The 16,067-nt window shown below is 36.0% G+C and overlaps 2 protein-coding genes across 2 annotated transcripts; one reads left to right on the top strand and one right to left on the bottom strand.

Moving 5' to 3' along the window:
* Nucleotides 1–4,887: 4,887 nt before the first annotated feature.
* LOC143566275 (uncharacterized) lies at nt 4,888–5,953 on the bottom strand. The gene is made up of 2 exons (XM_077053019.1): nt 5,601–5,953; nt 4,888–5,554 (listed from the first exon to the last, which is right to left on the bottom strand). The coding sequence occupies exons 1-2, from the start codon at nt 5,951–5,953 to the stop codon at nt 4,888–4,890; spliced, it is 1,020 nt and encodes a 339-aa protein (XP_076909134.1).
* Nucleotides 5,954–8,755: 2,802 nt separating this feature from the next.
* On the top strand, nt 8,756–14,358 carry LOC143566274 (uncharacterized). Its single transcript, XM_077053018.1, has 11 exons — nt 8,756–9,226; nt 9,284–9,415; nt 9,508–9,570; nt 9,629–9,739; nt 9,899–9,977; nt 10,452–10,547; nt 11,179–11,730; nt 11,803–11,985; nt 13,574–13,788; nt 13,932–14,174; nt 14,266–14,358. Exons 1-11 carry the CDS (start codon nt 8,756–8,758, stop codon nt 14,356–14,358), a joined length of 2,238 nt encoding a protein of 745 aa, XP_076909133.1.
* Nucleotides 14,359–16,067: the final 1,709 nt, after the last annotated feature.

Below are 16,067 nucleotides of genomic sequence, written 5' to 3'. Positions count from 1 at the left end.
ATGTTGCCTAGGTCCGGGCAAACGGCGGCGGATCCGCCTGCCGGCTATATATCCCTATATAGCCACTTTTTCACCCACTGCAACCTTCGTCTCCCGATGACAAGGTTTGTGGGTGCACTGCTGAAGTTCTATGGGATTCATATATCCCAAGTCCATCCATTTGGACTCGTGCGCGTGTCTCACTTTGAGTTCATGTGCAAATCCCAGCGCGAGGAACCCACTCCTAAGCGCTTTCAGTATTTTTATAAGGCCAAGATCCAAGACAATTGGATCTCTTTTATTCCTCGCAGTCAGAAGGTGAAGTGCTCCACTGTTTCATTCAAGAGCCTTCATGACTGGTCTGAGAGGTTCTTTTACATAAGGGCCGGTGTGATCCCCATCCGTATGACCATGCGCTCTATCACTTCTGCGCCTGCGGATGAGGGTGTCCTCAAGAACCCAACTGGCGCCTGGGTTAAGAAACTGACCGCCGAACCATCCCCCGCGAAGAAAATTTGCGAGGAGGCGCTGGTGGGGGTCGGCATGAGTAGGCTCTGGGCCGACAGCGCGCTTGAGCCCGTTATCCAAGTCGACGGGTTGTGTAAGTTTTTTATTTTTTATTGCTTTATTTATTTTTCTGCGCGAACATCGTTCTTTTGCTGATATCATTTAACTTGTTTTTGCGCAGTCACCAAGGATTATATCCTTGCCGCTTATGATGAACATGTGGAGGGCGGCTCCGTCGAGCTTGGCGTCGGGGAGGTTGGTTTCCCAGATCGCTTCGATGACATGTTCATCCCAGTGGATCTGGATTTTGACTTTGACAGTGACGCGCCTGGATCTACTCACTGGTAGCAGATCTACTTTCCTCGGGTGTGATTATACCGTTTCACCGATGGTTCCTCTGGATCTGTGTTCTTCCACCTACAAAATGAACAGCGCCGTTACTTACCCCTCAGAAAGGGACAGAGGGGTCCTCTTTGGGGTAACCCTCCGGCGTGAGAATCAGTATCTTTGTGGAGAAGATGATAATGTGTGAGTCAGTGAATCTCAAGAGTATTGCTAATAGCTGAATACCCTTGATTGTGTGACTGTATGTTTTTCTGTAACTGACTGTGAGTGAATATAATTCAATAAGATTGAATGTGATATCACTGCTTGTAACTGTCAATGATTGAGTATGAATGTCTCATCAAAGTGGAGTTGATGCTGTATTTATAGTGCTAGGGTTTTCACTGGTTGGGCTCAACCTCGTTGGCCTCTTCCAATCGCACTGCGCCACGTGCCCTCTGGGACACCTGGCGCTTTCTCGTTGGTTGTAATCACGTGGTAGCACATGTGTCATGCTGAGTTGTCGACCCTTCATTTGGTAGTTGTCAACATCAGCATATTCTTACTCCTTAAAAAGATGCCTTCTGGAAGATTGTCTGACGTGCACAATCAAGGTTGCCCTAATCCTGATTTGGATAAGGACTAGGTTGATTATGTGCACGTGTGATATGCGCCCATCCTGAGGATGCGCGAAGTCTTCTTTTTATTCTCACGCGCAGATATTTCATGCGCAGGTGTGATATGCACGAGCATGTGATATGCGCCGCGCGCTGGTGCGCCGCGCGCTGGTGCGCCGCGCGCATATGTGACGCGCGAGCATATGTGATGTGCAAGAGCATGTTTTGTATGCGTCATGCGCCTAGGTTTTGGCTTTGTGCCTTCATAATGTCTTTATCTTGTGGGTTGACCCGCCTTGCTTGGTGTTGAGGCGGGTACATACCTCTTCAGCTTGGATGCATCAATCTGAAGGAGCTGCGCGATGCATCAATTTGAAGGCATTATTATTTATGAGTAGATGCTAATTAAACTTGAGGCAACAAAAGAATTATTTATCTATTTGTTCATTTTGGGATGTATAATGGATGAAGAAGAATGCTTTGAAGTGGGCAAGTCTCGTATACTTGAAGACATGAGGAAGTGGGATAAGAAATTGATAGAAAGAAATCAAGGATAATAAGATAAAATCAATTTTTTTAATTCCTTTAAACCAAAACTACGTAGTTTTGGGGGTTTCGCATCTAAGGTTAGATGCCTAACAGCCCCATATTCACTTTCCCCATTTATTAATCAATAGTTATTATAACAGTTTCAAAAAAAGAATGCTTGACTCGGGTTTCGAACCCGAGTCTGCATGTTATAATGCCATGAAGTTAACCAGTAGACCATCAAGGATATTCATTTTAAGTATGATAAATAATAATTATATTAACTTATCCAGGTTCATCTTCTTCATTTGGAACCTCTAGGTTTCCAATTAAAGAATCTGTCCATGTTTGATCAAATTACATTAGGGGTTTCTTTTATTGGATCAAAACTAATAAAATGCATATAAAAATTACCTGATATGGTTTTGGTTTGTCGGAGAACAAGAATTCGCCGGAGCCAAAGCTTTGCCGGGTTATTACGGCCAAATTAGAAAGAATTAGAGAGTAAGAGAGGTGTGAGCGAGCTGGAATGAAGAACGGCGTCCTATTTATACTACCTAGGGGAGCGTCTACGTGTCAAATCCGTTAATTGATATTCCGAAAATTCCAGCTGGCATCATGAGCATTAAACACGGTGGTATAATGAAATTAATTAGTTGGTTATGATATAATATCGACGATTATACGTCTTAATATAATTTATTTGGATAACAAATGAGTTTTGAGGGGTGTTTGGGATCTCCGACGTCGCCATCGGTGACGGGTGGCCGGGAATACGTGATGTTGGGGGAAGGGTGGGGCTGGTTTGGGATTAAATATTTATTATAATATAATTTGAATTATATTTACACATTAGCTCTTCATTTTTTAAGTTGTTTTAAGAATTAATTTAAAGTATAATTACACTTTGAACCCTTTACTTTGAAATATGTTCAAATGCAATAGGAATTTATAAAATTTAGATATTTTCCTATTAAGCCCGTATAGATTGAGGACCGTTTTAAATAACAACTTTAAATCACAGAGGTTCGCTAATTGAACAAAATGAATAGTAAACGAATGAACAATGACCGTAAATCATCGTGAATATTATATTAACGATAAGCGATGAACAAGAATAACATGAAACCACGAAACATGTTGATTTAACGAATGCGAATACAAATTTGAATATGCAAGAAATACATGCAACAAAACTTGAGATTAATTAATAAAATTAATATATATATATATATATATATATAAACAATACAAAAAAAATTAAAATGGGCCGGGTTTTTGGGTTTGAAAAGTAACGAATGTTACATAGTAGCTTGTCACCTAGACAACCATGAAATAAGATTATCACCAAGATAAACACAGTAACCAAATGTAGATCGACGAGAATCAGGACGCCCTCCCAAATCCGCATCAGAATACCCAATGAGATGCATGGATTTGGAAGGACAAATATGAAGACCAAACTCAATCGTCCCCTTTAGACATCGAAGGTTACGTTTAAGACATGCAAAGTGTGGTTCACGAGGGTCATGCAAAAATAGACATACCTCGCATAAGAAATGTCCGGTCGTGTAAACGTCAAATACTAAAGAGTGCTGGCTAAGCTGCGGTATAACGAGCCGTCAGCCACCTGTGGACCACTATTAGCACTCAACTTCGAGCAGGGGCACAACTTCTTGGGGACCAGGGTGGCCTCGATCACTGCCATTTTTTCGGTTAGCATAGTGAATTTCGCGATTTTTCCTGAAAAATTTTATAGGTATTAAGCACGGTCACCCCCGATGTATTTTCCAAAAAGCTAATGGTCACCACTGATTTTTTTTATATACAATACCCCCATCGCTTGATATTTTTATAAAACCTCGCAGTTTTTAGAAGCAAAAGTTACAAAATAGTAGTCGAATAGTAAAATCTTTGTTTTTCTAAAACTCAAAATTAAAGGGGGCTATTTGTAAAAAAACTTGTTTAAACAACAACAAAAAACAAAAGAACCGGGATTGCAATTTTGATTAGGGTTCGAAAACTAATCAACCTGTTACCTCACCTCACCTGCACCCGTGATCCTATTGCCACCAGAGACCACCAGCCACTGCCGTCCATCCATCGCCCATTGCTCAGCCGCTATCAACAAGGTAATAATTCACCTTTATTTTGTTGTTAAACATTGTATTGTATTTGTATTGATTGATGTTTAAGGATTATATAATTAGAATTTGTAATTGGGGAATTGGGGATTTAGGGAAATTGATCAACTAAGCTTGTAATTAGTATTGTATGGTGAAATTTTAGTTTAACTCAACCTTATTGAATCTTTTTAATTAAGTAAATCATGAGAAAACAAAATACTATTCATTCTTTTTTCAAAAAAAACAAAAAACAAGGATGATGAATAAACGAGTAAACGTCCCAGAGCAATTAGTGAGCCGGTTAATTCTAAAGCTCCATAACAACCACAATTAAATACTAATGAAATGGATCTTAACGAAGTAAATAAACAAGAAAATCATGGTGATTCTGAAGCTCCACAACCATAACTGAGGAATTCAAAGAACATAATACTTGCTGCCACCAAGACTTGAAGCTTGCATTGATCCACAAACATCCGAATGGACCAATTCAAGCTTCTTAGTAGCTCTCCAAGACTTGAAAGAAAAGATTCCTTGGCCTATTTTCCGACTACACACCCTTCACATTTGTCTGCCTTTTGGATTTTAGGTAGACCATAAACCATTTGTTTATCATGTAATAGCTTCAAACTTTCAAAATGATAATGCCCATATCTCATGTGCCAAAGTTTATAGGCAACATCAATGGGTGTACATGTACTTGGGCTGGTTCCAGTCTTGGAAGCATCCAAGAGGAACATGCTATTATTTAGTACATATACACATTTACCTTCATCAAACAATAAAGCATGCCCCCTTTGCATTAATTAACCAACACTCAACAGGTTATAACCTTGTTGAGGAACAAAATAAACATCATCAAGGAGTCTAGTATTACCATTGGGAGTGACAATCTTCATCGTACCCTTTCCTTGGACTTGAAGTTCTTTTTTATCCCCAAGCTTGACTTCAATCTTGAAATTTTCGTCCAAATAAGTGAAACATTCTTTAGCTCCCGTCATACGGTTAGATGCCCTAGAGCCAAGAAACCAAAGTGTAGTTTCATTACCAAAGGGCTCTTCATTAGTAAAGGCCATAAACAATCGTTCATCATCTTCTAGAGCATTCTCATTATCGGCCGAAGCTGTAGCGGCTGTTTCTTCATTATACCAACAGCCCTTTTTTTCATGACAGTATTTATTGCAACATATGCAATAAGGTATCATGGAGTTGAGAGAATTTTGACTTCTCCCGTGACCTCTTCCTCTAAATGATAGCCTTCCTCTTCCACGTGATAAATTACCCTTATTTTTGTTCGACTCTTGCATAACTTGCAAGGCCTGGGCATCTCCATCATTAGTCTTCTTGGGGGTTCTGCTATTAATCCTTTCTTCTTGGGACTGCAGGCATCCCATGAGTTTCACTGGAGTAAGAGTAGCAAGATCATGATTGATTTCAATAGAAGGTACTACATAATCAAACTTTGAAGTTAGACTACGTAGTATCTTTTCAACCACAACTTGATCAGCAATGATCTCACCAAAAGGCCCGCATTTGGCTGACAAGGGCCATTACTCTTCCAAAGTAATCACCTAAGACCTCTCCTTCTTTCATGAGCAGGTTTTCATAATCCCTTCTAAGGCCTTGAAGTTTCACAACCTTAACTTGTGAGCCTCCTTGGAACTCCAATTTTAGAATATCCCACGTTTCCTTGGTCGTGGAAGCAGCAGCAACACAAGAGAATAATTGATCATGTATAGCCAGCTGAATAATGGCCATAACACGAGCGTCTCTCTTTTGAGCATTCTTGATTTGGCCTTGATCTTTCTCTGTTTCATCGATACCATCTTGCACTAGGTCCCATAGATCTCGAGATCTGAGAATAGTCTTCATCTCCAATATTCATTCCCTTCTCCCTTAAACATTGGAATTTGAGTAGATGTAGTGAGCTAACTACTGGTCTGGTCGACCATATATTAGGTTAGGGTAAACAAAAAAAATAACGAATAGTATGGATGAGGACGAATTTAGGATCAATTGAATTGGTGCTCTAATACCAATATGATGGAATCAGATTGATATAACAAACAAGAACAAGGTGAATTACAAAGACTTGTATTTAATTGAAGCAAGATTGCATACTTTGAGAGATCAGAGATTACACATTAGATAGAACAAGAATAAACGTCTGAACCCTAAAACTCAGATTCAACAAGAAGTTCGAGTAAGCTGGAAAACTTATTCAACACATAACGTAAACATAATTAAAAATAAAGTCACATGCATGGTATTATTTCGCTGACCTCACGTGAGCAATGCATACATGGGTCATATTTCATTGACAAGTTATTCGATAGCATTCGTCCGCTGTATTATAAAAGTCACGCTAAACTTCAAGAGTCTGTTTTGTATCCTTTTGCTCCTACTTTAAATCTTGCAAGCTGGTAATTGATGTTATAAATATTTCCTTGTGGTTAAATAAAATAAAACTATAAATCTTCAAATGAATCCAACGAGTTTCCTTCGGATTTTTTTAATATGTTGATCAAGAACACACCGTCTAAGGCGAAAACCCATGCTAATGTGTTGTCATCGACATTGAAATATGAGTCGTAGCATCATCGAGCTTCTTGGACGAGTTGTTCACTAGTACAAAAAACATCAAATAGGACACTTTGTGAAAACTATTTAAGACGGTTTTGAAGAAAACCGACACTTTTGAGATTCAAACCAATTTTTTTAATTAAATAATTTACTGAAAGCGTCTTATTTAATAGAATCGTCTTATTTGATAATCGTCTCATTTGATTACTAAAGTTAAAACATCAAATAAGACAATTTGTGAAAACTATTTAAGACGGTTTTGAAGAAAACCGTCACTTTTGAGATTCAACCCAATTTTTTAACTAAATAGTTTAATGAAAACGCCTTATTTAATGGAATCGTCTTATTTGATAACCGTCTCATTTGATTACTAAATTTAAAATATCGTATTTGAATATATATATTTAGTCAGAATTTTTAAATTAACTTATTGGAAACTGTCTTATTTGATGGAATGCATATTTGAGAGTTAAACCCATTTTTTTAAGTTAATTAAGTTATAACACTATTTATTTAATTGATGGAAAATATGATAGTTTACATTTGAAGAAACAACCCTCATATTAAGTTTATTACTTTTCATTAATATTTTAAATGCAAATGATTTAAACAAAGAAACTCATCATGTGTTATTTCTATCAATAATGATGATGATATATCTATATATATAAATCCTTAATCCTTTTAAAATTTAAAATTTAAGCAACGATATTTTAAAATTTAAAAAGCAGATACATATCTTGTTTAATTAAAATATATATGTTGCTAGATGTTGGTTCCGTTCATTCTTCAAACCAAAGTCAAGGTTCTGTAATTCAAGGTACGTTTTTTTTTTCCTATTATTTCTTTTAATCCTTTTGCATTTATTGAATAATTTAGATGTTTTGGTTGATCGCATATAGGTTTTTGGAATAATAAAGTTTTATTATGTACAATTTTTTTAAGAAAGTGGCTACCGGTATAAACATCACGTATATCAACTAATGATGGCAATGGGTTGGGTTTGGGACGGGTCTAGGTATTCCCAAACCCGGACCTGATTAAAAAACCTCGTCCCAGACCCGTCCCAAACCCGTCGGGTATTTATCGGGTAATTACCCATCGGGTATTGGGCATACCCGCGGGTTTCGAGTATACTGTTGGGTATACATGGCACAAAACTTATCGGGTTTCTAACAAGTTTTGACATCATAGATTGGCTGCAACCTTTTTTCGGTTTTAACATGAACCGACTAAAAAAAATATATGGACTACAAATTCAAGATTTAAGATACATTGAAACAAGGGTAACTAAAACTTAATCATAATGTGCCACTGAATAGGATTGCGAGCTGCATCACTGAATGGAACAATATTAATCCTCCTTGCCAAATAGTAATACTGATTAAGATCTAGAGAAATTAGAAAGATTAGAATAAAGAACCAGATTGTAATTGAGCGGGCAGGAGGGATTTGGGAAATTAGTGTTACGAAACTTAAAAGTCTTCGATAATTTGATAATATATTTAAAATATAATATTGATTTAATGTATAATAATATATTCATATACATATATATGTTTAAAATAAATATATAAGAAAATAAAATTATGTCGGGTTATTCGGGTATATGATCTGGTAAATGTGGATTAGGGATGAGCAAAATCGGTACTGGTACCGATTGGTATCGGTACCAAGGTTTTGAGTTTTCGGGACCGGTACGGTATCGGTATTTCTCGAATTTTACCTTAAATACCGGTACCAAACCGATACCGAACCGAACATTTTGGTACCGGCACCAAAAATATGTGATTTTCGGGATCGAGATTTTCGGTACCGGTACGGTACCGAGCTCATCCCTAATGTGGATTGTCCCTATTCGAATGTATTGCCTTTTGATTGTTCTATCTCATTATGATATATATATAAACGTTTTAGCAGTTTGATTGGTTAATAAAAAAACCGACAAAGTTCTATTTACTCCATCGAGCTTGCTATTTATAAGCAAACTTACGGAGATAAAGGACCCACCACTTTAGGTTAATTTGGGTTTATTTATCCACATTGTATATCCTATTTCAATTAATATTTGCATCTGTTTATTGATTTCAAATGGATCGTAACAATTGGATGTATGGAAATAGATATACTGACCCAAGATTTGCGATCGACATGAAAAGTTTTCTCAATGCTGCTCAAGAGGATCGTGTGAAAAAAGGAAAGGAAACCATTTCATGTCCTTGTATGGAATGCAAAACATTTACCGAATTCAAGGATATAAAACAAATAGAGTATCATTTGTTGAGAAATGGATTTATGTTTAATTACACTTGTTGGTCAAAACACGGGGAGTCACTTGCTAGTAGTAGCACAACTTCGAAAAATTTAGACGCTAATTACAATGGTGTGAACAATGCTTCGCACATTAGTCATGACAATTATAAGATTAACGAGGGTAGTGATAATGTAAATGAGGGGAATGATAATATAAATGACATGTTTGATGATTTGGAAACTAATGCTTGCAACATTGAACAAGAAAAACTACAACAGATATTTGTTGACGCGGAAAAGCCGTTATATGTTGGTTGAAACAAATTTTCTAAGCTTAGCGCTGTGTTGAGACTCTTTAACTTAAAGACAAACTACAGTTGGAGTGATAAGAGCTTTACATGTCTGTTAGAGTTATTGCATGACATGCTCCCCAAAGACAACGAGTTACCTATATCTGTATACCAAGCTAAGAAATTAATGTGCCCAATGGAATTAGAGGTTCAAAGAATACACGCATGTCTGAATGACTGTATGTTGTATAGAAATCAGTTTGAAAAGGCTCATATGTGTTTTACATGTGGTGAATCAAGGTACAAGCAAATGAAAATGATGAATATGATGACGATGTGACGAAAAACGGGCCACCGGCTAAAGTATTGTGGTATTTCCCCATTATACCGAGACTAAAGCGTTTATTTGCTAACCCTAAAGAATCTAAGTTGTTATTCTGATGAGCGTAAAGATGATGGAAAGTTGAGGCATGTGGCGGATTCACCTCAGTGGAGAAATTTTGATTATGATTATCCTGAATTTGGTAAAGAGGTTAGAAATATATGATTCGGTCTTAGTTCAGATGGTATTAATCCTTTCAAAGACATGAGTAGTCGTCATAGTACTTGGCCGGTTCTTTTATCCATCTACAACCTTCCTCCATGGTTGTGCATGAAAAGAAAATACATAATGTTTTCATTGTTAATTCAGGGTCCTAAACAACCTGGTAATGACATTGATGTTTATTTGTCTCCTTTGATTGATGACCTTAAAACCCTATGGAGCCTAGGTGTGGATGTGTATGATGCTTATGAAAAGGCAAACTTTAAGTTGTGAGCCATGATTTTTTGCACTATAAGTGACTTCCCAGCATACGTCAATTTGTCAGGATATAGTACGAAAGGTAAACAAGCATGTCCTGTATGTGAAGACCAAACAAGCTCTAAACGATTAAAACATTGCAGAAAAACTGTCTATATGGGGCATCGACGTTTTCTTCCGCGAAATCACCGTTATCGAACACTTACAAAAGAGTTTGATGGAAATGTCGAGCTCGAAAGGGCTAGGAAAGGTTTTGAAGAATATAAGTAGAAAATATGAATACCATTCTGGGAAAAAGAACTCGTACCGAGAAAATAGACAACCGGACAAAGAGGTTAATATTTTGGGATTTGCCTTACTGAAAAGTTTAGAAGTTCGACATTGCCTAGATGTTATGCATATCGAGAAAAACGTATGTGAAAGTTGATTGGTTTATTGTTAGACATTCCTGGAAAAACTAAAGATGGGATTAAAGTCCGTGAAGACACGAAAGAGATGGGAATACGTGAAGAGCTTGCCCCTATTGAGGGAGACAAGAGTATTTTTCTTCCACCCGCATGTCATACCATGTCGAAAGAAGATAAAAGAAAGTTTTGTCAATGTTTGCATGATATTAAAGTTCCATCTAATTATTCTTCAAACATTAAAAGGTTTGTATCGATAAAAGATCGTAAATTGATTGGTATGAAGTCTCATGATTGTCATGTTTTGATGACACATATGATTCCTATTGAAATTCGTGGATTGTTACCTAAGGAAGTCTGACACACAACCACAAAACTTTGTTTGTTTTTCAACATGATTCACTCAAAAGTTGTTGATCCCGAAGACTTAGATAAGCTAGAGAAGGGTATTTATATTACCCTTTGTGAACTAGAGATGTACTTTCCACCATCCTTTTTTGATATAATGGTTCATCTAGTATCTCATATCATAAAAGAGATAAAGTCTTGTGGTATTGTATTCCTACGATACATGTACCCCTTTGAAAGATATATGGGTATGCTGCAAGGTTATGTGAGAAACCGTAGTTGACCAGAGGGTAGCATTGTTCAAGGGTATACTTCCGAAGAGGCGGCTGAGTTCTGCACAGATATTTATATCACAACATTTATAATAAATCTGTTTGTTAATTATAAATATCATTAAAATACTTGATTTATTTACAGGTTATATGGAAGGAGTCAAAAGTATCGGTGTTCCTAAATCACGTCATTCAGGTCGACTTGCAGGCGTGAGAGGAGTTGGTAAGAAATTAATCACCCCGCCATTAGATGAGCTAAAAAATGCTCATTTTACTGTTTTGCAACATATGACATGCATTGATCCTTATGTTAATGAACACAAGAAAATATTACAGTTGACACATTTGCACAAGACAGATAATTGGTATACCAAACAACATAAGCAATTGTTTTCTGATTGGTTGAAGAAGAAGGTGGAAGAAAATTATGGTGAACCAAACTTTGATAAAACCGTGGAGAAGTTAGCGAAGGGGGCAGATTTTAGAGTAAGATCTTTCCAAGGATATGATATCAACGGTTACACATTTTACACTAAAAAACAAGATGATAAAAGTGCAACGCAAAATAGCAGAGTCACACAGATAGCCTCAAGTACAACAGTCGACATAACGATGATCGCCAAAGAATCATATTACGGTGTCATACAAGAAATTTGGGAGTTATCGTATTCTTCATCCACAATACCTTTGCTTAAAGGTAAGTAGGTCAATAATCGCACCGACGTTAAAGTTGACAAACATGGTTTTACACTTGTTGATCTTATAACAGATGGGTATAAATCTAAACCATTCATTCTCGCCACTCATGCCACAAAAGTATTTTTTGTCAAAGACCCAAGCAAACCAAGATACCAAATAGTATTGCAAGGTAAGCGACGTATTCTTGGTGTTGATGATGTTAACGACGAGGAAGAATATAACCAGTTTGACGAATTACCACCATTTTCCGTTGGTACTCAACTAGATAATGACTTTACCACCCTTGGAACCTCATACTTACGAACAGGCCACACTGATGGGATGTATGTCGAAAAACCAACATAAACCACACACACACACACACACACACATATATATATATATTATAAACATGCTTATCGGCTAAACTTATATAATCTTTTGAGTACTATAGTGTTTTTGGCTCGTTTGACTATCTTGTTTACTTTTTGGGTTTGACGTTTGGTAATTTTAGTAAATTTAATATTTACTTGTTGATTGATTGTTGATGCATGTATAATCTGTGTTGGTTGTTGATTGGTGTGGGATTTACGGTTTAGGTTTGTTTATTTCATTTTTTTAAGTTAATTAAATACTAGTTTAACTTAATAATGTCCCCACACTTAAAGTAGTTTTCTTTAAAATTAGACTAGGTACTAAACCGGCGCTTTGCACCGGGCTGATAAAAAATCGTGCATCGCGGTGACGCACCGACATGAATTTGATCAGCTTCAGTTTACGGCACTGAAACAAAACATAGAAATAAATTAAGCAACAAAACCCGCTGCGAACACACCTATTAGCATTTTGCCATCAAAACAATGAATAACTTTGGTTGGTGGATGGAAATAGTTACATTTAAAGTCAAAAGTAATTTTCACATAAACAATGTGTGGCACCGATTCAGTTATTTATGTTATATAATAGTTATGATATAATTATTCTTTTTACAATTATTCACATTCTTGTAATTTGGCTTAATCCTATCAATCTAAATATAAGTTACGATTTCGAACTTATCAGTTTCCTTAATTCTAAGTCTTCCTGATGGACTTTACGGATGGAGAAATAATCCAAAGACCTAGGTTCGCAATTCGCAACTCTGCGCGCTCGAGCAGTGACAATCAGGTTTGTTTTGTATTGATGAATTGTTTGAAAGTGAAATTGTAACTTCAACCGCATATAGATTATATTATATACAAAATCAACTAGCTTTGTGTATGAATGAACTAGATGACAGTTGGTTTTATTGTCTCTAGTCTTGTAATTGTGCAGCAAATTCCTTCCCTAAACGGGTAATACCCGATCCATTAGGGTTTGGGACGGGTTTAGGTTGGGTACGTTTGGGACGGGCATACTCGATGAGTTTGGGTTGGGCATACCTGATAAATATTTTTCTCAAAACCCGATAGTGAACCCTAACTCGATGAGTTTGGGTTGGGTATACCCGATAAATATTTTTTCAAAACCCGGTAGAGGTGGTTCGCATGAATGTTACATAGAGGGCTTGCATGAATGTGGGCCACCAATCTGCTGTTAAAGGCATGCGATTTTTATCCGGTATTTTTATTTAAAGTTATAAACAAAGTAAATAAAATCCATTTAATTTGTTGTTTTGCTTTCTTTTTAATGTAGATGTAGATAATGTATTATGCAGAATTCAAATTTGTTTTAATGGATTAGTTGATATCATATTTATAGACATAGACTTTTGTATTCAGAAGCTATTTTTCCTGTGAGGAACAAAGAGATATTATATAAAACGAATCACTTTCCATATTGTGTTTCATTTTTTAGAAATCAAGTTTGAAATGTCCAACAAGAAAAGAGAACAAAGGGAGTTTCTAAATGTAAAAAGAAGTTCTTGAATCCTGATGAAAGTACAGTTGCCTTTGATGCGATTGATAGAGCAGTCGGTAAGACTGGCGGGGAGTTTATGTCTTGGATTGGTGTAGAATTCAGAAATAAGATTCCGTATAATAAAACCGTTAGAGAGATAAACCCAAAAGCGTACGAAGATATCTGGCAATTTGCTAAGGTATTGTTTTCTTCTTTTCCTATGTAATTTGAAAAAATATATTTGTTAATCTTTTGTTTAATACGTGGGCAAAAGCTTTGGATTTCTTTGCTGCCATGTTTAATTGTTCTTCCTCATGTTTAATTATTAATTATAATATGTAGGAAACATGGAAGATCCCGAATGATGACGCAAAAATAATTACATTAGAAAAGGGGAAGTCTATAATGAGGAGATTTCGTTACACACTTAGAAAAGATTATGTTTATAAGGTTGGATCTCTCGATGAAGAAGAAGACGAAGATGGAGATGAAGATAAAGTAAAAGAGCCTTTTAGCAAATATGATTATCTAGACAATGGACTTTGGGAATCTTTTGTTTCAGCTGTTGAAAATGAAGATTGGAAGGTTATTTGTCATTATTTATTATTTTATCATTATTTCTCTTTATTATTATATTTGTATTTCTTAATTACTCTTGTTTTAATATGTTATGTAGGAAAAAAGCCAAAAAGCAGTGAATAGTGCTAAACATAACACTGCTCCTGCGCGTTTAGGACGCTGTGGATGCAGGATTGCAGCCTCACATTGAAAGTAGATGGAATCAGCTTGTTTCCATCTATCCATTCTTAAATTTTATTCAAGACGAACGTTCTAAAGAGTTGACTGTTAGTAAAGCCCATTTCAATCCGATCACAAATTTATTTGAACTTGGAGAAGAGCTAGAATCGGAAGAAGTTGACAGCAATGCTTGAACAAAAAAAAAAGAAAAAGAAGACCGAGGCTGTAGAGTTGGTGGTCAACGAGAGACTTGATGTTTGTGACTTGAGTCGCGCGCCTTGTAGTTCATCTACAGAAATCTTGGTAATGTATTGTCAAATTTAATTAATTTCTTTATTTTAAATATATTTAACAGAAATTATTGTTTTCAGTCGATTAAAAGATGTGAACTTTTACATCATGATGACCAAGGCGCCCTTAAGGTTATGGCTATGGGTCGTGTTCATCCTAATCCTGGGAGGATTATTCATGGATGCCCAATGATAGATGGCTTTGTCAAAGTTCAAGTGGATAGAGTTGTAGAAGGTTACGGATCAACCCAACTTTTGAGTCATGTACAAACGAAATAGAATATTTGAAAGATGCAAAAGGAAGTTTTATTCAGTGGCCATTTAAATTAATAAAGGTATATTTTATATAAATAATTGCATACAGATTTCGTTTGCTGATATACTAACTTTGTTTTCAATGTACAGACTTTAAACAATGATTCTTCCCAATCTGTAGAACCGTCTCACCATTCTATGAATACACCTTATAGGCCACAGGTATGTTAATATATATATCATTATTTTAATTAATATTTGAAATAAAAAGTTTTATTTTTATTTTGCCATTGTAGTTTGAGGCATCTACTAAACAACATCAAACATTTCTAAATGAAAGAGATGATCAGTATCAAATATACTCATCTGCATTACAAGACGATGATGCTTTTAATGAATTGGTAATCACATTAATTATATATATATATGTGTGTGTGTGTGTGTGTGTGTGTGTTACTATGTTTACTAATAATACCATTATTGGTTAATGTAGCTCGTTGCTAATCAACCTACAACATCTGTTTGTTATAGTCAACCTACCAAGCCTGGTGGTGCTTTTGAACCTTTAACTGAAAACACAGAAGTATCACAAGAAAACACAAAATTGCCAGTTGCTGCTTCTAAATCTTTAACAGAGAAAACACAAGTATCAAAAGAAAAACAAAAATGCCTAATGCTGCTTCTAAACCTTTAACAGAGAAAACAGAAGTATCAAAAGAAAGAAAAAAAATAGTAAAACTTTTAGGATAGGCAAGGTCTCGGCCTAAAAGCATATATGAGTTAGCACAACAAGTGGCAACTCAAGCTAAAAAATCCTTGTCGGTACTTTGTACCGTGCCACCAGGGATGCATGAGGATGGTTTGGAGGAGACAGTTGAGTTTGAGGAGGTTTTACAATTATGTGTCAATGGTTTCGTAGAAGTTTGCTTTATGCATTGGTTTACAATGTATGTTTGACTTGTTTTTGTTTAAATATTTTATTGCATTGTTTCTTACATTATAACTGAGTGTTACTAACCTTAGCATGTTTCTTTTCTACTTTTATTTTAGGTACTTATGTGAAATTAGGAGGCAAAAGGGTTTAAATGAAACCGTATATTTTCATCCCCGTTATATCGGTGCTGATCTTGTCTTGGATGATGCTGATTTTGTGCTTGAGCATATCGAAAATGTCATAACCTTTCATAATGACAAA

The sequence above is a fragment of the Bidens hawaiensis genome, unplaced genomic scaffold, assembly GCF_021521415.1.
Source record: "Bidens hawaiensis isolate Kalapana, Puna unplaced genomic scaffold, B.hawaiensis_p1.1 tig00022866_1, whole genome shotgun sequence".
NCBI lineage: Eukaryota > Viridiplantae > Streptophyta > Magnoliopsida > Asterales > Asteraceae > Bidens > Bidens hawaiensis.
Note: the sequence above shows the minus strand (reverse complement) of the source record. Positions and strands in the feature narration are given on the sequence as shown.